The sequence below is a fragment of the Oryzias latipes genome, chromosome 2 (assembly GCF_053564925.1).
Source record: "Oryzias latipes strain Hd-rR chromosome 2, Olatipes_Hd-rR_3.1".
Lineage (NCBI taxonomy): Eukaryota > Metazoa > Chordata > Actinopteri > Beloniformes > Adrianichthyidae > Oryzias > Oryzias latipes.
This window is the reverse complement of record NC_136238.1, coordinates 1,928,642-1,950,487: the sequence shown is the minus strand read 5'-3', so window position 1 is coordinate 1,950,487 and position 21,846 is coordinate 1,928,642. Positions and strand designations below refer to the sequence as shown.

Genomic DNA, 21,846 nt, shown 5'->3' with positions numbered 1-21,846 from the left:
GGTGGTTTTGGTTCTGCGTTCTGGTTCTGGATCATGATGGTGGTTTTGGTTCCATGTTCTGGTTCTGGATCATGGTGGTGGTTTTGGTTCTGCATTCTGGTTCTGGATCATGGTGGTGGTTTTGGTTCCATGTTCTGGTTCTGAATCATGGTGGTGGTTTTGGTTCCATATTCTGGTTCTGGATCATGGTGGTGGTTTTGGTTCCATATTCTGGTTCTGGATCATGGTGGTGGTTTTGGTTCCATATTCTGGTTCTGGATCATGGTGGTGGTTTTGGTTCCATATTCTGGTTCTGGATCATGGTGGTGGTTTTGGTTTCGCGTTCTGGTTCTGGATCATCGTGGTGGTTTTGGTTCCATGTTCTGCGTTCTGGATCATCGTGGTGGTTTTGGTTCCATGTTCTGGTTCTGGATCATGGTGGTGGTTTTGGTTCCATATTCTGGTTCTGGATCATGGTGGTGGTTTTGGTTCCGCGTTCTGGTTCTGGATCATCGTGGTGGTTTTGGTTCCATGTTCTGGTTCTGGATCATCGTGGTGGTTTTGGTTCCATGTTCTGGTTCTGGATCATCGTGGTGGTTTTGGTTCCATGTTCTGGTTCTGGATCATGGTGGTGGTTTTGGTTCCATGTTCTGGTTCTGGATCATCGTGGTGGTTTTGGTTCCATGTTCTGGTTCTGGATCATCGTGGTGGTTTTGGATCCATGTTCTGGTTCTGGATCATCGTGGTGGTTTTGGTTCAGTAGTCTGGTTCTGGATCATGGTGGTGGTTTTGGATCCATGTTCTGGTTCTGGATCATGGTGGTGGTTTTGGTTCCTGTGGAGTTAATCCTGGTGTTGCTACAGATTATCCAGATTTGAGGTCTTTATTGCCCCCCCCCCCATCCTGACAGCACTGCAGGGGAACAGAACTTTCTTGGGGGGGTCTGAGCAGTTTTGGTTTTTAAGACCCTGAACGTTTCTCTGTCCCCCCCCCCCTTCCCCCCTGTAATCTCTTTATCCAATTAGACGTCTGCAGTGTGTGTATGTGGGGGGGGGGGGGGGGGGCAGATTAGCGTCTGCAGACGTCTGATTCCACAGAACCCTTCCCCTCATTAACGGGCTTCATCCATCGTTTCTCTGATCCCGCCCCCGTTCAGGGTCAAAGGGCGGCTACCCTCTTATTGCATGGGGGGGGGTGTTCAAGTTGACGTTTTTTCCTTTTTTTTTTTTTTTTTTTGTCAATTTATGACTAAATATCTAAACTAATGTGGATCCATCTGTGTATATATATATATACACTGACCAAAAATATAAACAACACTTTTGTTATTGCTCCCATTTTTTATGGTATGAACTCAAAGATGTGAAACATTTTCCACAAACACAAAATAACCAGTTCTCTGAAATATTGTTCACAAATCTGTCTAAATCTGTGATAGTCAGCACTTCTCCTTTGCCAAGACAATCCATCCCACCTCACAGGTGTGCCATATCAAGATGCTGATTAGACAGCATGATTATTGCACAGGTGTGCCTTAGACTGGCCACAAGAAAAGACCACTCTGAAATCTTCAGTTGTGTTTTATTGAGGGGGTCAGGGGACTCAGACAACCAGTCAGGATCTGGTGTGACCACCATTTGCCTCATGAAGTGCCACACATCTCCTTCACATAGAGTTGAATATATATTTATATAATGAGACAAAATGAGAAAAATAATCCAGAAAATCTCATTGTCTACTTTTTAAAGTATTTATTAGCATATTTAGGTGGAGAATAAATATTTGTTCATCTACAAACAAACACTTCTGTCTCTCACAGAGCTGTAACTTCTGCTGTAGAGGATCCTCTGTCCTCCACTGGTTACCTGTATCACTGTCACCTGTTTGAACCTGTCAGCTGTCCACAGCCTCCCACAGTCACTATGGAGACCAAAGATCTGTCTAAGGACACCAGAAACCAGACTGCTGACCTGCACCAGACTGGAAGACTGAATCTGCTACAGATAAGCAGCTTGGACTGAAGAAATCACCTGTGGGGGCAGTTATTAGGAAATGGAAAACCAAAGTAACAAAGGCTACCGTCAGTAAGACACTACACCACAGGGACTCAAACCCTGCAGTCCCCCATAATTGTAGAATTTAAACTTTGATCAGGATCTTTGGAAATGAACTGACTGTAACTGAATGTCTGCTAGAACTTTGCATTCGTTCTACCGTTCTTTAGATAAATCCTGTTTCCTTTGGTGGTCGTCACAGCACGCTGCCTGCAGAGGCGCGTTCATGGTCTGGGCTGGTTCCGCTCTGAAGCCATTCGGCGGCGTCGGACACTGGTCCACGCCAGCGGCTTAGCAAATAGGATTAGAGGCGAGCAGAAATCTCCTGCAGCCGCAGCAAAGTCCCATCTGCCGCTCTGACAGGAGGAACCGTGACCTTCTCCAGGTTCTGCCATGACCACCGCCGGAGGTTCCAGGGACCCGCTGGGGAGCTAAGGAACCGCAGACCCAGCCGCACAGGGACCCGACATGAGGATGAGGAGGGGGGCCCTGTGGGCGCTCGCCGCGGCGCTGCTGTCAGGATACCTGCACCCCCGCACAGGTGAGCCACCGACGACCTTCAGGCAGAACCGAGCGTCCAGGAGCCGGTCTGGTCACGGACGCAGGGATCAATGATCCGATGAGCTCATGCTGGAGAACAGCAGAGGAACCTCAGATCCTGACGTTCTCATATTGATCAGTGGATCATTGATCATCTGGACTTATTGATCTGCTGAATCATGATAAAACATTTGAAAGGTTCTGCTTAAGAACGTAGATCCTTGGACTTTGGTTCTGCTGCTTCCTGTGCTGGAGCTCAGAGTTCTCCAGTGGTTCTGCTCGGTTCTCCTGGACTGAACCTGCCTGAACACCATCCTGAAGTTAGAGGTCTGCTGTTCTCTGCCCCCAGATGCCTCTCAGAACCAGATTGCAGGTTTGAAGGATCCAACCGGACGTTTGGAGGAACCCGCTCCAGGGACGGACCCCCTCCGGTTCCGAGAACATTCCACTTTGACCCGCAGGAAACGGAACATTCTGTTTCCCAGCGGCGTGAAGCTCTGCTCCCAGGAGACCTTGGACCAGGCGGTCTCCAACCACCTGACCTACTTCCACCTGAGAGGTACGAGGTTCTGCTGCTCCGGTTCTGATCCCACAGGTTCTGATCCACACCCTGTGATCATGCAGAGCTCCTGAAGGTTCTGCCGTCTTCATCCGTGTTTCAGACCCAAAATATGTTTATTCCAAGAAGAACCTGAGATGTTCTGACGGTCTCTGTTCTGGTTTTTGGATCAGAGAAGAACCAGAACAGAGATCTTCTGGCTTCAGGGGAACAGATGATGGATGTCACTAGAACCTTGTTCCATCCTGGGTTATTGATAACTGAAGATGAAGAAGAACCTCTTAGTCTCAGAGGACAGATTCTGGTCTGGGTTCCTCCTCCTCGGGCTGGTGCTGGAGTGCTTTAGAGCAAGGCAGCTGTTCCTGTGTTTATGAACCTTTATGGAACCGAGTCGACCCGTCCGGAGGTCAAAGAGCTCATAGAGGTCACAGAGGTCGTCACAACGACAAAACGCTTTAACAGGAAAATAGAGACGCAGATGAAAAGCTCTGAGTTGCACACAACAGAAATGTAATGTATTTAATGTGTCTATTATGAATATGAATGACTCAGACAGCAGAAGGATGTTCTGTCCAGATGTTTGTGTATTTGTTGGTGTGAGGGTCAAGAGGAATGTTGAGATACAAAGAATTACCAGTTAAATGCTGTTAGATTAATAGTGAGATATTCAGTTTTATCATGAGGGAGGGAGGGAGGGAGGGAGGGAGAGAGGGAGAGAGAGAGAGGGAGAGAGAGAGAGAGAGGGGGGGGGGGAGGGAGAGAGGGAGAGGGAGAGGGACGGACACCCCCGACCAGGTTCTGGAAAACACAAAAACAGAGGGGGGGTGACTCAAGAGGGGCAGGTTAACCCCCCCTGACCGCCGTTTGGATCCTGACTCAGCCGCTCCTCTGGTGTCCATCCATCATCCATCCATCCATCCATCCATCATCCATCCATCATTTCTCAGTCGTCAGCCTTTCCAACATCTTGTTTTCCAGCTCAGCCTATCTCTCTTTTTCTTTCCTCATCAGTTAGGGGGTGGGATTTGTGAAAGAACTGGGGGATTGTGTAGGTACGGGGAGGGGGGGCCTATTTTTGTTTATTTTACTTTCATGCTTGTTTTTATATTATACTATTTTGTTTTAATGTAAAGCACTTTGTGTTCTACTTTTATGTGAAAGTGCTTTATAAATAAAGTTTGATTGATTGATTGATTGGCCAGGAGCATTGTGGGGTTCTGTTTGCTCAAGGACACTTCAACAAATGGGCGTGCAAAGCGGGAACTGAACCTGCGATCGTCCAATCAGAGGTTGGGGGCTCTGCCTCTGCAGCACAGCGGTTCTTGATGTTACTGATGGTATTCGGTCTGGAGATGTTCTCCTCCACCTTCACCGTCTGGTCTGTCCTTCAGTGTGTCAGGAGACGGTGTGGGAGGCCTTTAAAGTCTTCTGGGACCAGCTGCCAGACCGGGACCAGTACCAAAGCTGGGTCAGCCGCTGCATGAACGGATCCGTCAGCACCATGGAGATTGGCAGGTTCTTCAGCCAATCAGAGGAACACAGGAGCCTCGTCATGAGGGTAGGTCCGCCCCCTTTGTCCTCCGTCTGCAGTTCCCAAAACAAAACAAGTTAGCTTGAGCTCCTCATGAGGGAACGTTTAGGAGCAGCCCGTCAGAGGAATGTGGAGAACGTGTGACGGGTCGTCTGAACAGGTTCTGCAGGCTGTTCCTCTGTGTTTGGTCTGGGATGTTCTGCAGAAATCACATGTTTGATTTATTTGGATAATGGAGGAGAAAATGTAACATGTGACCCAAGGGCAAAGGCCAAAGGTCACCTGCAGGTCTGGTCCGTTCTTCATGCAGAACCTCTCCACAACTGGGATGTTTGGGACTTTGAACTCCTTCCTCAGATTCTCTGTTGGTTTAAGGTCTAGATTCTGGGCTAGAACTCTCTAGAACCTTGAAATGTTTGTTAGGTAGCCACTCCTTGGTTGCCATGGCGATGCGTTTAGGGTCCATTTCATGCTGGAGGATGCAGACATGTTCCATGTTCTCACAGATGGAAGGAGGTTCTCTCCATACATGGATCCCTTCATCCTTTCCTTCTATCCCATACCATAATGTTTCCACCCCCGTGCTTCACAATGGGTGTGGCGTTCTTCCTCCTCCAAACACGGCCAGTGGTGTTCCTACCAAAGAGTTTCATTCCATGACCTTCTCCCAGTCCTCCTCTGGTCCGGTTCTGGACATGTTGTGGTTTAAGCAGAAGGGCCTTTGGAGCTCTGCTGGACTTGAATGGTGACGCCGTGTGTTACCATGGTAACCTCTGTTCCTGTGGTTCCAGCTCTCTTCAGGTCGAGTACCTGTTTCCTCAGCATTCTGCAGACATTTGTTCCTCCAGGGGGAGGAGACGGTCAGGGATCAGTAGATCTGTTCGTTCATCCCCGTCCGGTTCTTGTGTTCCTTTTGCGTGTTCCTCATGACTCCATCATGTGTGTGTTCTTTTCAGAGGGTGGTTCTAGCGGCTGCCATGAACAGGTCAGTGAACTTCCCTCTTCTTCTCATCAGTTACATGAATATTTGAACTTTGAATGACTACAAACCGCCATCATGGTTTGTTGTTTCTCTGGGTCCAGAAGCAGCAGAACCTTTAGCTGGGTTCTGGTGTTCTGATCCAGTTCTAACTGTGTGGTTTGTTTCATTGAAAGAGTCTCCATGTTCAGTCTTGTGACGTGTGTGTTGTTGTTGTGTTTGGACTCCTGTGTTGTGTACCGTCACCGGCTGCAGTAAGCCCCCCTCCTCTGGATCCGGTCCGTGCAGGTAGGTCCGCAGAACCTGAGACGTTCTCCTCAGAGCTGGAGTCACTCCTGAGCAGCCTTTTCTCCTGTTCTGATCCGTTACTGCATCGCAGTCAGAACCACACAGAGAACCTGATCTGGGATCAGAACAGGATGGTCCGGTTCTTTAGTGGAACAATCAGGAAAAAGTGTTCAGGGTCTCTGTGAGTCCAGCTCTGATCTTTGTAGAACTCTGTTTTTGAAGCGTTTCGGCTCATCTGGAGAACCATCAGGTTTAGAGTTCCCCTCAGACTGAAACATGAAAACAAACCAAACTCCGGTTCTGAGTTCTTCCCCATCGTTGGAATAGAACCTTATTTCAGTGAATGTTTCAGAAGCTGGTATTTTGAAAACCTGCGGTTCTGAATCTTTGTTCCAGATTCTCCCATAGAACCAGCTCTTTAAATGTTGGGAGTCTGATTTAGATGCTGGAAGACGCTCAAAAAAAACAGAAAAGGAGCCGGTGGCTTTTTGTTTTTCTTGGTGTTCCTGTGTTCTTCAGAGGAACGTTCCTGAGTGTGAGGAACTTTAACGGTTCTCTGTTGTCTGTCCTGCAGCTCAGAGACGGTTCAGAGACCAAGTCCAGCCACGGAGACACCGTCAGGTAGGGGCTCGCCTATGTTCTCTGCCCTGAGGTTTAGCACAGCAGAACCCAGAGGAGAGTTCAGAAAGAGTTCTCTAGTTCAGAGACCTTTAGATCCTCACTGTGGTTCCACAGCTTTTCTGGAGAAAACTCCAGCTAGAATCAGTGATGATTCTAGAACTCCTAATCTGTGGCTCTAAAATCAGAACCAGTGAGTTCTGACATCTGCTGGTCCTCAGTCAAATGCTAAAGTTTGAAGAAAGGATATTTGATGATCCAGTTGATCAAGATAGATCTAGATCAGTCTTTTGGACTGGTTTGACCCCCTCTGGTTTGATCTGGGTCAGTCCAGGTTAGCCCATTTCAGTCTAGAGAAAACTGTAGTATTCTTGTTCAGCCTGTACCAGTGGATCAGCCTGTACCAGTGGATCAGACTGTAGTGGTCTGGATCAGACTGTAGTGGTCCTCATCAGCCTGTAGGGGTCTGGATCAGCCTGTAGTGGTCTGCATCAGCCTTTAGGGGTCTGGATCAGCCTGTAGGGGTCTGGATCAGACTGTAGTGGTCTGGATCAGACTGTAGTGGTCCTCATCAGCCTGTAGGGGTCTGGATCAGCCTGTAGTGGTCTGCATCAGCCTTTAGGGGTCTGGATCAGCCTGTAGGGGTCTGCATCAGCCTTTAGGGGTCTGGATCAGCCTGTAGGGGTCTGCATCAGCCTTTAGGGGTCTGGATCAGCCTGTGGGGGTCTGGTTCAGCCTGTAGTGGTCCGGATCAACCTGTAGTGGTCTGGTTCAGCCTGTAGTGGTCCGGATCAGCCTGTAAGGGTCTGGATCAGCCTGTCGTGGTCTGGATCAGCCTGTAGTGGTCTGGTTCAGCCTGTAGGGGTCTGGATCAGCCTGTCGTGGTCTGGATCAGCCTGTAGTGGTCTGGTTCAGCCTGTAGTGGTCAGGATCAGCCTGTAGTGGTCTGGATCAGCCTGTAGTGGTCTGGATCAGCCTGTAGTGGTCTGGATCAGCCTGTAGTGGTCTGGATCAGCCTGTAGTGGTCTGTATCAGCCTGTAAGGATCTGTATCAGCCTGTAAGGATCTGGATCAGACTGTAGTGGTCTGGATCAGCCTGTAGTGGTCTGGTTCAGCCTGTAGGGGTCCGGATCAGCCTGTAGTGGTCAGGATCAGCCTGTCGTGGTCTGCATCAGCCTTTAGGGGTCCGGATCGGCCTGTAGTGGTCTGCATCAGCCTTTAGGGGTCCGGATCGGCCTGTAGTGGTCTGGTTCAGCCTGTAGGGGTCTGGATCAGCCTGTCGTGGTCTGAATCAGCCTGTAGTGGTCTGGTTCAGCCTGTAAGGATCTGGATCAGACTGTAGTGGTCTGGATCAGCCTGTAGTGGTCTGGATCAGCCTGTATTGGTCAGGATCAGCCTGTAGTGGTCAGGATCAGCCTGTAATGGTCAGGATCAGCCTGTAGTGGTCAGGATCAGCCTGTAGTGGTCTGTATCAGCCTGTAAGGATCTGGATCAGACTGTAGTGGTCTGGATCAGCCTGTAGTGGTCCTCATCAGCCTGTAGGGGTCTGGATCAGCCTGTAGCGGTCTGCATCAGCCTTTAGGGGTCTGGATCAGCCTGTAGGGGTCTGGATCAGACTGTAGTGGTCTGGATCAGACTGTAGTGGTCCTCATCAGCCTGTAGGGGTCTGGATCAGCCTGTAGTGGTCTGCATCAGCCTTTAGGGGTCTGGATCAGCCTGTAGGGGTCTGCATCAGCCTTTAGGGGTCTGGATCAGCCTGTAGGGGTCTGGTTCAGCCTGTAGTGGTCCGGATCAACCTGTAGTGGTCTGGTTCAGCCTGTAGTGGTCCGGATCAGCCTGTAAGGGTCTGGATCAGCCTGTCGTGGTCTGGATCAGCCTGTAGTGGTCTGGTTCAGCCTGTAGGGGTCTGGATCAGCCTGTCGTGGTCTGGATCAGCCTGTAGTGGTCTGGTTCAGCCTGTAGTGGTCAGGATCAGCCTGTAGTGGTCTGGATCAGCCTGTAGTGGTCTGGATCAGCCTGTAGTGGTCTGGATCAGCCTGTAGTGGTCTGGATCAGCCTGTAGTGGTCTGTATCAGCCTGTAAGGATCTGTATCAGCCTGTAAGGATCTGGATCAGACTGTAGTGGTCTGGATCAGCCTGTAGTGGTCTGGTTCAGCCTGTAGGGGTCCGGATCAGCCTGTAGTGGTCAGGATCAGCCTGTCGTGGTCTGCATCAGCCTTTAGGGGTCCGGATCGGCCTGTAGTGGTCTGCATCAGCCTTTAGGGGTCCGGATCAGCCTGTAGTGGTCTGGTTCAGCCTGTAGGGGTCTGGATCAGCCTGTCGTGGTCTGAATCAGCCTGTAGTGGTCTGGTTCAGCCTGTAAGGATCTGGATCAGACTGTAGTGGTCTGGATCAGCCTGTAGTGGTCTGGATCAGCCTGTATTGGTCAGGATCAGCCTGTAGTGGTCAGGATCAGCCTGTAATGGTCAGGATCAGCCTGTAGTGGTCAGGATCAGCCTGTAGTGGTCTGTATCAGCCTGTAAGGATCTGGATCAGACTGTAGTGGTCTGGATCAGCCTGTAGTGGTTTGGATCAGCCTTTAAGGGTCTGGATCAACCTGTAGTGGTGTGGTTCAGCCTGTAGTGGTCTGGATCAGCCTGTAGTGGTCTGGATCAGCCTGTAGTGGTTTGGATAAGCCTGTAGTGGTTTGGATCAGCCTGAAGTGGTCTGGATCAGCCTGTAGTGGTGTGGTTCAGCCTGTAGTGGTCTGGATCAGCCTGTAGTGGTCTGGATCAGCCTGTAGTGGTTTGGATAAGCCTGTAGTGGTTTGGATCAGCCTGTAAGGGTCTGGATCAGCCTGTCGTGGTCTGAATCAGCCTGTAGTGGTCTGGTTCAGCCTGTAAGGATCTGGATCAGACTGTAGTGGTCTGGATCAGCCTGTAGTGGTCTGGATCAGCCTGTAGTGGTCTGGATCAGCCTGTATTGGTCAGGATCAGCCTGTAGTGGTCAGGATCAGCCTGTAGTGGTCAGGATCAGCCTGTAGTGGTCAGGATCAGCCTGTAGTGGTCTGTATCAGCCTGTAAGGATCTGGATCAGACTGTAGTGGTCCTCATCAGCCTGTAGGGGTCTGGATCAGCCTGTAGTGGTCTGCATCAGCCTTTAGGGGTCTGGATCAGCCTGTAGGGGTCTGCATCAGCCTTTAGGGGTCTGGATCAGCCTGTAGGGGTCTGGTTCAGCCTGTAGTGGTCCGGATCAACCTGTAGTGGTCTGGTTCAGCCTGTAGTGGTCCGGATCAGCCTGTAAGGGTCTGGATCAGCCTGTCGTGGTCTGGATCAGCCTGTAGTGGTCTGGTTCAGCCTGTAGGGGTCTGGATCAGCCTGTCGTGGTCTGGATCAGCCTGTAGTGGTCTGGTTCAGCCTGTAGTGGTCAGGATCAGCCTGTAGTGGTCTGGATCAGCCTGTAGTGGTCTGGATCAGCCTGTAGTGGTCTGGATCAGCCTGTAGTGGTCTGGATCAGCCTGTAGTGGTCTGTATCAGCCTGTAAGGATCTGTATCAGCCTGTAAGGATCTGGATCAGACTGTAGTGGTCTGGATCAGCCTGTAGTGGTCTGGTTCAGCCTGTAGGGGTCCGGATCAGCCTGTAGTGGTCAGGATCAGCCTGTCGTGGTCTGCATCAGCCTTTAGGGGTCCGGATCGGCCTGTAGTGGTCTGCATCAGCCTTTAGGGGTCCGGATCAGCCTGTAGTGGTCTGGTTCAGCCTGTAGGGGTCTGGATCAGCCTGTCGTGGTCTGAATCAGCCTGTAGTGGTCTGGTTCAGCCTGTAAGGATCTGGATCAGACTGTAGTGGTCTGGATCAGCCTGTAGTGGTCTGGATCAGCCTGTATTGGTCAGGATCAGCCTGTAGTGGTCAGGATCAGCCTGTAATGGTCAGGATCAGCCTGTAGTGGTCAGGATCAGCCTGTAGTGGTCTGTATCAGCCTGTAAGGATCTGGATCAGACTGTAGTGGTCTGGATCAGCCTGTAGTGGTTTGGATCAGCCTTTAAGGGTCTGGATCAACCTGTAGTGGTGTGGTTCAGCCTGTAGTGGTCTGGATCAGCCTGTAGTGGTCTGGATCAGCCTGTAGTGGTTTGGATAAGCCTGTAGTGGTTTGGATCAGCCTGAAGTGGTTTGGATCAGCCTGTAGTGGTGTGGTTCAGCCTGTAGTGGTCTGGATCAGCCTGTAGTGGTCTGGATCAGCCTGTAGTGGTTTGGATAAGCCTGTAGTGGTTTGGATCAGCCTGTAAGGGTCTGGATCAGCCTGTCGTGGTCTGAATCAGCCTGTAGTGGTCTGGTTCAGCCTGTAAGGATCTGGATCAGACTGTAGTGGTCTGGATCAGACTGTAGTGGTCTGGATCAGCCTGTAGTGGTCTGGATCAGCCTGTAGTGGTCTGGATCAGCCTGTAGTGGTCAGGATCAGCCTGTAGTGGTCAGGATCAGCCTGTAGTGGTCAGGATCAGCCTGTAGTGGTCTGTATCAGCCTGTAAGGATCTGGATCAGACTGTAGTGGTCTGGATCAGCCTGTAGTGGTTTGGATCAGCCTTTAAGGGTCTGGATCAGACTGTAGTGGTCTGGATCAGCCTGTATTGGTCAGGATCAGCCTGTATTGGTCAGGATCAGCCTGTAGTGGTCAGGATCAGCCTGTAGTGGTCAGGATCAGCCTGTAGTGGTCAGGATCAGCCTGTAGTGGTCTGTATCAGCCTGTAAGGATCTGGATCAGACTGTAGTGGTCTGGATCAGCCTGTAGTGGTTTGGATCAGCCTTTAAGGGTCTGGATCAACCTGTAGTGGTCTGGTTAAGCCTGTAGGGGTCCGGATGAGCCTGTAGTGGTTTGTATAAGCCTGTAGTGGTCCGTATCAGCCTGTAAGGGTCTGGATCAGCCTGTAGTGGTCTGGTTCAGCCTGTAGTGGTCTGGTTCAGCCTGTAGGGGTCCGGATCACCCTGTAGTGGTCAGGATCAGCCTGTCGAGGTCTGTATCAGCCTGTAGTGGTCTGGTTCAGCCTGTAGGGGTCCGGATCAGCCTGTCGTGGTCTGGATCAGCCTGTCGTGGTCTGGATCAGCCTGTCGTGGTCTGGATCAGCCTGTCGTGGTCTGGATCAGCCTGTAGTTGTCTGGTTCAGCCTGTAGTGGTCTGGTTCAGCCTGTAGTGGTCCGGATCAGACTGTATTGGTCTGGATCAGCCTTTAAGGGTCTGGATCAACCTGTAGTGGTGTGGTTCAGCCTGTAGTGGTCTGGATCAGCCTGTAGTGGTCTGGATCAGCCTGTAGTGGTTTGGATAAGCCTGTAGTGGTTTGGATCAGCCTGAAGTGGTCTGGATCAGCCTGTAGTGGTGTGGTTCAGCCTGTAGTGGTCTGGATCAGCCTGTAGTGGTCTGGATCAGCCTGTAGTGGTTTGGATAAGCCTGTAGTGGTTTGGATCAGCCTGTAAGGGTCTGGATCAGCCTGTCGTGGTCTGAATCAGATTGTGGTGGTCTGGTTCAGCCTGTAAGGATCTGGATCAGACTGTAGTGGTCTGGATCAGCCTGTAGTGGTCTGGATCAGCCTGTATTGGTCAGGATCAGCCTGTAGTGGTCAGGATCAGCCTGTAGTGGTCAGGATCAGCCTGTAGTGGTCTGTATCAGCCTGTAAGGATCTGGATCAGACTGTAGTGGTCTGGATCAGCCTGTTGTGGTTTGGATCAGCCTTTAAGGGTCTGGATCAGACTGTAGTGGTCTTGATCAGCCTGTATTGGTCAGGATCAGCCTGTATTGGTCAGGATCAGCCTGTAGTGGTCAGGATCAGCCTGTAGGGGTCAGGATCAGCCTGTAGTGGTCTGTATCAGCCTGTAAGGATCTGGATCAGACTGTAGTGGTCTGGATCAGCCTGTAGTGGTTTGGATCAGCCTTTAAGGGTCTGGATCAACCTGTAGTGGTCTGGTTCAGCCTGTAGGGGTCCGGATCAGCCTGTAGTGGTTTGTATAAGCCTGTAGTGGTCCGTATCAGCCTGTAAGGGTCTGGATCAGCCTGTAGTGGTCTGGTTCAGCCTGTAGTGGTCTGGTTCAGCCTGTAGGGGTCCGGATCACCCTGTAGTGGTTTGGATAAGCCTGTAGTGGTTTGGATCAGCCTGAAGTGGTCTGGATCAGCCTGTAGTGGTGTGGTTCAGCCTGTAGTGGTCTGGATCAACCTGTAGTGGTCTGGATCAGCCTGTAGTGGTGTGGTTCAGCCTGTAGTGGTCTGGATCAGCCTGTAGTGGTCTGGATCAGCCTGTAGTGGTTTGGATAAGCCTGTAGTGGTCAGGATCAGCCGGTAGTGGTCTGTATCAGCCTGTAAGGATCTGGATCAGACTGTAGTGGTCTGGATCAGCCTGTTGTGGTTTGGATCAGCCTTTAAGGGTCTGGATCAGACTGTAGTGGTCTGGATCAGCCTGTATTGGTCAGGATCAGCCTGTATTGGTCAGGATCAGCCTGTAGTGTTCAGGATCAGCCTGTAGTGGTCAGGATCAGCCTGTAGTGGTCAGGATCAGCCTGTAGTGGTCTGTATCAGCCTGTAAGGATCTGGATCAAACTGTAGTGGTCTGGATCAGCCTGTAGTGGTTTGGATCAGCCTTTAAGGGTCTGGATCAACCTGTAGTGGTCTGGTTCAGCCTGTAGGGGTCCGGATCAGCCTGTAGTGGTTTGTATAAGCCTGTAGTGGTCCGTATCAGCCTGTAAGGGTCTGGATCAGCCTGTAGTGGTCTGGTTCAGCCTGTAGTGGTCTGGTTCAGCCTGTAGGGGTCCGGATCACCCTGTAGTGGTCAGGATCAGCCTGTCGAGGTCTGTATCAGCCTGTAGTGGTCTGGTTCAGCCTGTAGGGGTCCGGATCAGCCTGTCGTGGTCTGGATCAGCCTGTACTGGTCTGGATCAGCCTGTCGTGGTCTGGATCAGCCTGTAGTTGTCTGGTTCAGCCTGTAGTGGTCTGGTTCAGCCTGTAGTGGTCTGGTTCAGCCTGTAGTGGTCCGGATCAGACTGTATTGGTCTGGATCAGCCTGTAGTGGTCTGGATCAGCCTATAGTGGTCTGGATCAGCCTGTAGTGGTTTGGATAAGGCTGTAGTGGTCCGGATCAGCCTGTAAGGGTCTGGATCAGCCTATAGTGGTCTGGATCAGCCTGTAGTGGTTTGGATAAGGCTGTAGTGGTCCGGATCAGCCTGTAAGGGTCTGGATCAGCCTGTACTGGTCTGGTTCAGCCTGTAGGGGGCCGGATCAGCCTGTAGTGGTCCGGATCAGCCTGTAGTGGTCTGGTTCAGCCTGTAGTGGTGTGGTTCAGCCTGTAGTGGTTTGGATCAGCCTGTATTGGACTGGATCAGCCTGTAGTGGTCTGGTTCAGCCTGTAGGGGTCCGGATCAGCCTGTAGTGGTCCAGATCAGCCTGTAGTGGTCTGGTTCAGCCTGTAGTGGTGTGGTTCAGCCTGTAGTGGTCTGGATCAGACTGTAGTGGTCTGGATCAGCCTGTAGTGGTTTGGATCAGTCTGTAGTGGTCAGGATCGGCCTGTAGTGGTTTAGATCAGCCTGTAGTCGTTTGGATCACCCTGTAAGGGTCTGGATCAGCCTGTCGTGGTCTGAATCAGCCTGTAGTGGTCTGGTTCAGCCTGTAGGGGTCCGGATCAGCCTGTATTGGTCTGGATCAGCCTGTATTGGTCTGGATCAGCCTGTAGGGGGCCGGATCAGCCTGTAGTGGTCCGGATCAGCCTGTAGTGGTCTGGTTCAGCCTGTAGTGGTGTGGTTCAACCTGTAGTGGTTTGGATCAGCCTGTATTGGACTGGATCAGCCTGTAGTGGTCTGGTTCAGACTGTAGGGGTCCGGATCAGCCTGTAGTGGTCCGGATCAGCCTGTAGTGGTGTGGTTCAGCCTGTAGTGGTCTGGATCAGACTGTAGTGGTCTGGATCAGCCTGTAGTGGTTTGGATAAGCCTGTAGTGGTCAGGATCAGACTGTAGTGGTTTAAATCAGCCTGTAGTCGTTTGGATCAGCTGTAAGGGTCTGGATCAGCCTGTAGTGGTCTGAATCAGCCTGTAGTGGTCTGGTTCAGCCTGTAAGGGTCTGGTTCAGCCTGTAGTGGTCCGGATCAGACTGTATTGGTCTGGATCAGCCTGTATTGGTCTGGATCAGCCTGTATTGGACTGGATCAGCCTGCAGTGGTCTGGTTCAGCCTCTAGGGGTCCGGATCAGCCTGTAGTGGTCCGGATCAGCCTGTAGTGGTCTGGTTCAGCCTGTAGGGGTCCGGATCAGCCTGTAGTTGTCCGGATCAGCCCGTAGTGGTCTGGTTCAGCCTGTAGTGGTTTGGATAAGGCTGTAGTGGTCCGTATCAGCCTGTAAGGGTCTGGATCAGCCTGTAGTGGTCTGGTTCAGCCTGTAGTGGTCTGGTTCAGCCTGTAGGGGTCCGGATCACCCTGTAGTGGTTTGGATAAGCCTGTAGTGGTTTGGATCAGCCTGAAGTGGTCTGGATCAGCCTGTAGTGGTGTGGTTCAGCCTGTAGTGGTCTGGATCAGCCTGTAGTGGTCTGGATCAGCCTGTAGTGGTGTGGTTCAGCCTGTAGTGGTCTGGATCAGCCTGTAGTGGTCTGGATCAGCCTGTAGTGGTTTGGATAAGCCTGTAGTGGTCAGGATCAGCCTGTAGTGGTCTGTATCAGCCTGTAAGGATCTGGATCAGACTGTAGTGGTCTGGATCAGCCTGTTGTGGTTTGGATCAGCCTTTAAGGGTCTGGATCAGACTGTAGTGGTCTGGATCAGCCTGTATTGGTCAGGATCAGCCTGTATTGGTCAGGATCAGCCTGTAGTGGTCAGGATCAGCCTGTAGTGGTCAGGATCAGCCTGTAGTGGTCAGGATCAGCCTGTAGTGGTCAGGATCAGCCTGTAGTGGTCTGTATCAGCCTGTAAGGATCTGGATCAGACTGTAGTGGTCTGGATCAGCCTGTAGTGGTTTGGATCAGCCTTTAAGGGTCTGGATCAACCTGTAGTGGTCTGGTTCAGCCTGTAGGGGTCCGGATCAGCCTTTAGTGGTTTGTATAAGCCTGTAGTGGTCCGTATCAGCCTGTAAGGGTCTGGATCAGCCTGTAGTGGTCTGGTTCAGCCTGTAGTGGTCTGGTTCAGCCTGTAGGGGTCCGGATCACCCTGTAGTGGTCAGGATCAGCCTGTCGAGGTCTGTATCAGCCTGTAGTGGTCTGGTTCAGCCTGTAGGGGTCCGGATCAGCCTGTCGTGGTCTGGATCAGCCTGTACTGGTCTGGATCAGCCTGTCGTGGTCTGGATCAGCCTGTAGTTGTCTGGTTCAGCCTGTAGTGGTCTGGTTCAGCCTGTAGTGGTCTGGTTCAGCCTGTAGTGGTCCGGATCAGACTGTATTGGTCTGGATCAGCCTGTAGTGGTCTGGATCAGCCTATAGTGGTCTGGATCAGCCTGTAGTGGTTTGGATAAGGCTGTAGTTGTCCGGATCAGCCTGTAAGGGTCTGGATCAGCCTGTAGTGGTCTGGATCAGCCTATAGTGGTCTGGATCAGCCTGTAGTGGTTTGGATAAGGCTGTAGTGGTCCGGATCAGCCTGTAAGGGTCTGGATCAGCCTGTACTGGTCTGGTTCAGCCTGTAGGGGGCCGGATCAGCCTGTAGTGGTCCGGATCAGCCTGTAGTGGTCTGGTTCAGCCTGTAGTGGTGTGGTTCAGCCTGTAGTGGTTTGGATCAGCCTGTATTGGACTGGATCAGCCTGTAGTGGTCTGGTTCAGCCTGTAGTGGTCTGGTTCAGCCTGTAGGGGTCCGGATCAGCCTGTAGTGGTCCAGATCAGCCTGTAGTGGTCCGGTTCAGCCTGTAGTGGTGTGGTTCAGCCTGTAGTGGTCTGGATCAGACTGTAGTGGTCTGGTTCAGCCTGTAGTGGTCTGGATCAGACTGTAGTGGTCTGGATCAGCCTGTAGTGGTTTGGATCAGTCTGTAGTGGTCAGGATCGGCCTGTAGTGGTTTAGATCAGCCTGTAGTCGTTTGGATCACCCTGTAAGGGTCTGGATCAGCCTGTCGTGGTCTGAATCAGCCTGTAGTGGTCTGGTTCAGCCTGTAGGGGTCCGGATCAGCCTGTATTGGTCTGGATCAGCCTGTATTGGTCTGGATCAGCCTGTAGGGGGCCGGATCAGCCTGTAGTGGTCCGGATCAGCCTGTAGTGGTCTGGTTCAGCCTGTAGTGGTGTGGTTCAGCCTGTAGTGGTTTGGATCAGCCTGTATTGGACTGGATCAGCCTGTAGTGGTCTGGTTCAGACTGTAAGGGTCCGGATCAGCCTGTAGTGGTCCGGATCAGCCTGTAGTGGTGTGGTTCAGCCTGTAGTGGTCTGGATCAGACTGTAGTGGTCTGGATCAGCCTGTAGTGGTTTGGATCAGACTGTAGTGGTTTATATCAGCCTGTAGTCGTTTGGATCAGCTGTAAGGGTCTGGATCAGCCTGTAGTGGTCTGAATCAGCCTGTAGTGGTCTGGTTCAGCCTGTAAGGGTCTGGTTCAGCCTGTAGTGGTCCGGATCAGACTGTATTGGTCTGGATCAGCCTGTATTGGTCTGGATCAGCCTGTATTGGACTGGATCAGCCTGCAGTGGTCTGGTTCAGCCTCTAGGGGTCCGGATCAGCCTGTAGTGGTCCGGATCAGCCTGTAGTGGTCTGGTTCAGCCTGTAAGGATCTGGATCAGACTGTAGTGGTCTGGATCAGCCTGTTGTGGTTTGGATCAGCCTTTAAGGGTCTGGATCAGACTGTAGTGGTCTGGATCAGCCTGTATTGGTCAGGATCAGCCTGTATTGGTCAGGATCAGCCTGTAGTGGTCAGGATCAGCCTGTAGTGGTCAGGATCAGCCTGTAGTGGTCAGGATCAGCCTGTAGTGGTCTGTATCAGCCTGTAAGGATCTGGATCAGACTGTAGTGGTCTGGATCAGCCTGTAGTGGTTTGGATCAGCCTTTAAGGGTCTGGATCAACCTGTAGTGGTCTGGTTCAGCCTGTAGGGGTCCGGATCAGCCTGTAGTGGTTTGTATAAGCCTGTAGTGGTCCGTATCAGCCTGTAAGGGTCTGGATCAGCCTGTAGTGGTCTGGTTCAGCCTGTAGTGGTCTGGTTCAGCCTGTAGGGGTCCGGATCACCCTGTAGTGGTCAGGATCAGCCTGTCGAGGTCTGTATCAGCCTGTAGTGGTCTGGTTCAGCCTGTAGGGGTCCGGATCAGCCTGTCGTGGTCTGGATCAGCCTGTACTGGTCTGGATCAGCCTGTCGTGGTCTGGATCAGCCTGTAGTTGTCTGGTTCAGCCTGTAGTGGTCTGGTTCAGCCTGTAGTGGTCTGGTTCAGCCTGTAGTGGTCCGGATCAGACTGTATTGGTCTGGATCAGCCTGTAGTGGTCTGGATCAGCCTATAGTGGTCTGGATCAGCCTGTAGTGGTTTGGATAAGGCTGTAGTGGTCCGGATCAGCCTGTAAGGGTCTGGATCAGCCTGTAGTGGTCTGGATCAGCCTATAGTGGTCTGGATCAGCCTGTAGTGGTTTGGATAAGGCTGTAGTGGTCCGGATCAGCCTGTAAGGGTCTGGATCAGCCTGTACTGGTCTGGTTCAGCCTGTAGGGGGCCGGATCAGCCTGTAGTGGTTTGGATCAGCCTGTATTGGACTGGATCAGCCTGTAGTGGTCTGGTTCAGCCTGTAGTGGTCTGGTTCAGCCTGTAGGGGTCCGGATCAGCCTGTAGTGGTCCAGATCAGCCTGTAGTGGTCTGGTTCAGCCTGTAGTGGTGTGGTTCAGCCTGTAGTGGTCTGGATCAGACTGTAGTGGTCTGGTTCAGCCTGTAGTGGTCTGGATCAGACTGTAGTGGTCTGGATCAGCCTGTAGTGGTTTGGATCAGTCTGTAGTGGTCAGGATCGGCCTGTAGTGGTTTAGATCAGCCTGTAGTCGTTTGGATCACCCTGTAAGGGTCTGGATCAGCCTGTCGTGGTCTGAATCAGCCTGTAGTGGTCTGGTTCAGCCTGTAGGGGTCCGGATCAGCCTGTATTGGTCTGGATCAGCCTGTATTGGTCTGGATCAGCCTGTAGGGGGCCGGATCAGCCTGTAGTGGTCCGGATCAGCCTGTAGTGGTCTGGTTCAGCCTGTAGTGGTGTGGTTCAGCCTGTAGTGGTTTGGATCAGCCTGTATTGGACTGGATCAGCCTGTAGTGGTCTGGTTCAGACTGTAAGGGTCCGGATCAGCCTGTAGTGGTCCGGATCAGCCTGTAGTGGTGTGGTTCAGCCTGTAGTGGTCTGGATCAGACTGTAGTGGTCTGGATCAGCCTGTAGTGGTTTGGATCAGACTGTAGTGGTTTATATCAGCCTGTAGTCGTTTGGATCAGCTGTAAGGGTCTGGATCAGCCTGTAGTGGTCTGAATCAGCCTGTAGTGGTCTGGTTCAGCCTGTAAGGGTCTGGTTCAGCCTGTAGTGGTCCGGATCAGACTGTATTGGTCTGGATCAGCCTGTATTGGTCTGGATCAGCCTGTATTGGACTGGATCAGCCTGCAGTGGTCTGGTTCAGCCTCTAGGGGTCCGGATCAGCCTGTAGTGGTCCGGATCAGCCTGTAGTGGTCTGGTTCAGCCTGTAGGGGTCCGGATCAGCCTGTAGTTGTCCGGATCAGCCCGTAGTGGTCTGGTTCAGCCTGTAGTGGTCCGGATCAGCCTGTAGTGGTCCGGATCAGCCTGTAGTGGTCTGGTTCAGCCTGTAGGGGTCCGGATCAGCCTTTGGTGGTCCGGATCAACCTGTAGTGGTCAGGATCAGACTGTAGTGGTTTGGATCAGTCTGTAGTGGTCCGGATCAGCCTGTAGTGGTCTGGTTCAGCCTGTAGGGGTCCGGATCAGCCTGTAGTGGTCCGGATCAGCCTGTAGTGGTCTGGATCAGCCTGTAGTGGTCCGGATCAGCCTGTAGTGGTCCGGATCAGCCTGTAGTGGTCTGGATCAGCCTGTAGTGGTCCGGATCAGACTGTAGTGGTTTGGATCAGTCTGTAGTGGTCTGGATCAGCCTGTAGTGGTCTGGATCAGCCTGTAGTGGTCTGGATCCGCCTGTAGGGGTCTGGACCAGACTCTAGGGGTCTGGATCAGTGAGGACTTTAATTCATTTCATATTATAATTTGTGGTTGACAATAGGATTCCTAGTCAATTTTGGTCCATATTGATCAATCCAATCCCCTTTCCTAAAGTGGATCCAGATCCTCTTCATCCAAACTTCCAGCAGTGAGACTCAGACAGAAATTCCTGCTACTGAACAGTTTTCCAGATTCTTGGATTTCTTCCAGATCATCAAGTTAATGAAATCTGTGTCCAAACCAACAAGTAAACTAGAATGAATGTCAAATCCATTAACATGTTAGTTTCCTAAAGTTCACCACTGTTGTTTTTCCACAGTATTGTCCACTGTGATTGGTCGGTTTGACCTCAGTCACATAAACCTACTGGACCTCAATGCAGATGGGATTTTCTGATATCGATTATTGATTTTAAAAGTTTAGGTCGATTCGATTCTGCGTCAGATCGATCGTAGGAATAGAAATTGATTCATGGATTAAGTTGATTAATCGCTGCATCCCTATGTCTGAGTCGACCCGTTTTGTTCTGAGTCGACCCGTTTTGTTCTGAGTCGACCCGTTTTGTTCTGAGTCGACCCGTTCTGTTCTGAGTCGACCCGTTTTGTTCTGAGTCGACCCGTTTTGTTCTGAGTCGACCCGTTTTGTTCTGAGTCGACCCGTTTTGTTCTGAGTCGACCCGTTCTGTTCTGAGTCGACCCGTTCTGTTCTGAGTCGACCTGTTCTGTTCTGAGTCGACCCGTTTTGTTCTGAGTCGACCCGTTTTGTTCTGAGTCGACCCGTTTTGTTCTGAGTCGACCCGTTTTGTTCTGAGTCGACCCGTTTTGTTCTGAGTCGACCCGTTCTGTGCTGAGTCGACCCTTCCTGTTCTGAGTCGACCCGTTCTGTTCAGAGTCGACCCGTTCTGTTCAGAGTCGACCCTTCCTGTTCTGAGTCGACCCGTTCTGTTCTGATCTGAGTCGACCCGTTGTGTTCTGAGTCGACCCGTTGTGTTCTGAGTCGACCCGTTGTGTTCTGAGTCGACCCGTTGTGTTCTGAGTCGACCCGTTGTGTTTTGAGTCGACCCGTTCTGTTCTGAGTCACCCGTTCTGTTCAGAGTCGACCCGTTCTGTTCAGAGTCGACCCGTTGTGTTTTGAGTCGACCCGTTCTGTTCTGAGTCACCCGTTCTGTTCAGAGTCGACCCGTTCTGTTCAGAGTCGACCCGTTCTGTTCTGAGTCGACCCTTCCTGTTCTGAGTCGACCCGTTCTGATCTGAGTCGACCCGTTGTGTTCAGAGTCGACCCGTTGTGTTCTGAGTCGACCCGTTGTGTTCTGAGTCGACCCGTTGTGTTTTGAGTCGACCCGTTCTGTTCTGAGTCGACCCGTTCTGTTCTGAGTCGACCCGTTTTGTTCTGAGTCGACCCGTTTTGTTCTGAGTCCACCCGTTCTGTTCTGAGTCGACCAATTTTGTTCTGAGTCGACCCGTGCTGTTCAGAGTCGACCCGTGCTGTTCAGAGTCGACCCGTGCTGTTCAGAGTCGACCCGTTCTGTTCAGAGTCGACTCGTTCTGTTCTGAGTCGACCCTTCCTGTTCTGAGTCGACCCGTTCCTGTTCTGAGTCGACCCGTGCTGTTCAGAGTCGACCCGTGCTGTTCAGAGTCGACCCGTTCTGTTCAGAGTCGACCCGTTCTGTTCAGAGTCGACCCGTTCTGTTCTGAGTCGACCCTTCCTGTTCTGAGTCGACCCGTTCCTGTTCTGAGTCGACCCGTTCTGATCTGAGTCGACCCGTTGTGTTCTGAGTCGACCCGTTGTGTTCAGAGTCGACCCGTTGTGTTCAGAGTCGACCCGTTCTGTTCTGAGTCGACCCGTTCTGTTCAGAGTCGACCCGTTCTGTTCAGAGTCGACCCGTTCTGTTCTGAGTCGACCTTTCCTGTTCTGAGTCGACCCGTTCCTGTTCTGAGTCGACCCGTTCTGATCTGAGTCGACCCGTTGTGTTCAGAGTCGACCCGTTGTGTTCAGAGTCGACCCGTTCTGTTCTGAGTCGACCCGTTCTGTTCTGAGTCGACCCTTCCTGTTCAGAGTCGACCCGTTCTGTTCTGAGTCGACCCTTCCTGTTCTGAGTCGACCCGTTCCTGTTCTGAGTCGACCCGTTCTGATCTGAGTCGACCCGTTGTGTTCAGAGTCGACCCGTTGTGTTCAGAGTCGACCCGTTGTGTTCAGAGTCGACCCGTTGTGTTCAGAGTCGACCCGTTGTGTTCTGAGTCG

General features: G+C 51.8%; 1 protein-coding gene across 4 annotated transcripts in view; it reads left to right on the top strand.

Annotated features, from left to right (window-relative positions):
• The first annotated feature begins 2,235 nt into the window (after positions 1-2,235).
• Positions 2,236-21,846, top strand: part of impg2b (interphotoreceptor matrix proteoglycan 2b) — a 43,168-nt gene continuing 23,557 nt past the window's right edge. For 3 of the 4 annotated variants that reach the window (XR_002872094.2, XM_078930243.1, XM_023949409.2), the window contains exons 1-6: positions 2,236-2,574; positions 2,923-3,132; positions 4,524-4,690; positions 5,620-5,648; positions 5,898-5,930; positions 6,505-6,551. Coding sequence is in view for 3 of the 4 variants with exons in the window: in XM_078930243.1 (XP_078786369.1) it covers positions 2,502-2,574; positions 2,923-3,132; positions 4,524-4,690; positions 5,620-5,648; positions 5,898-5,930; positions 6,505-6,551 (559 nt within the window). In the remaining variant the exon portion in view is untranslated. The remainder of the gene's footprint in view (positions 2,575-2,922; positions 3,133-4,523; positions 4,691-5,619; positions 5,649-5,897; positions 5,931-6,504; positions 6,552-21,846) is intronic. The other variant, XM_023949416.2, reaches the window with a different exon arrangement.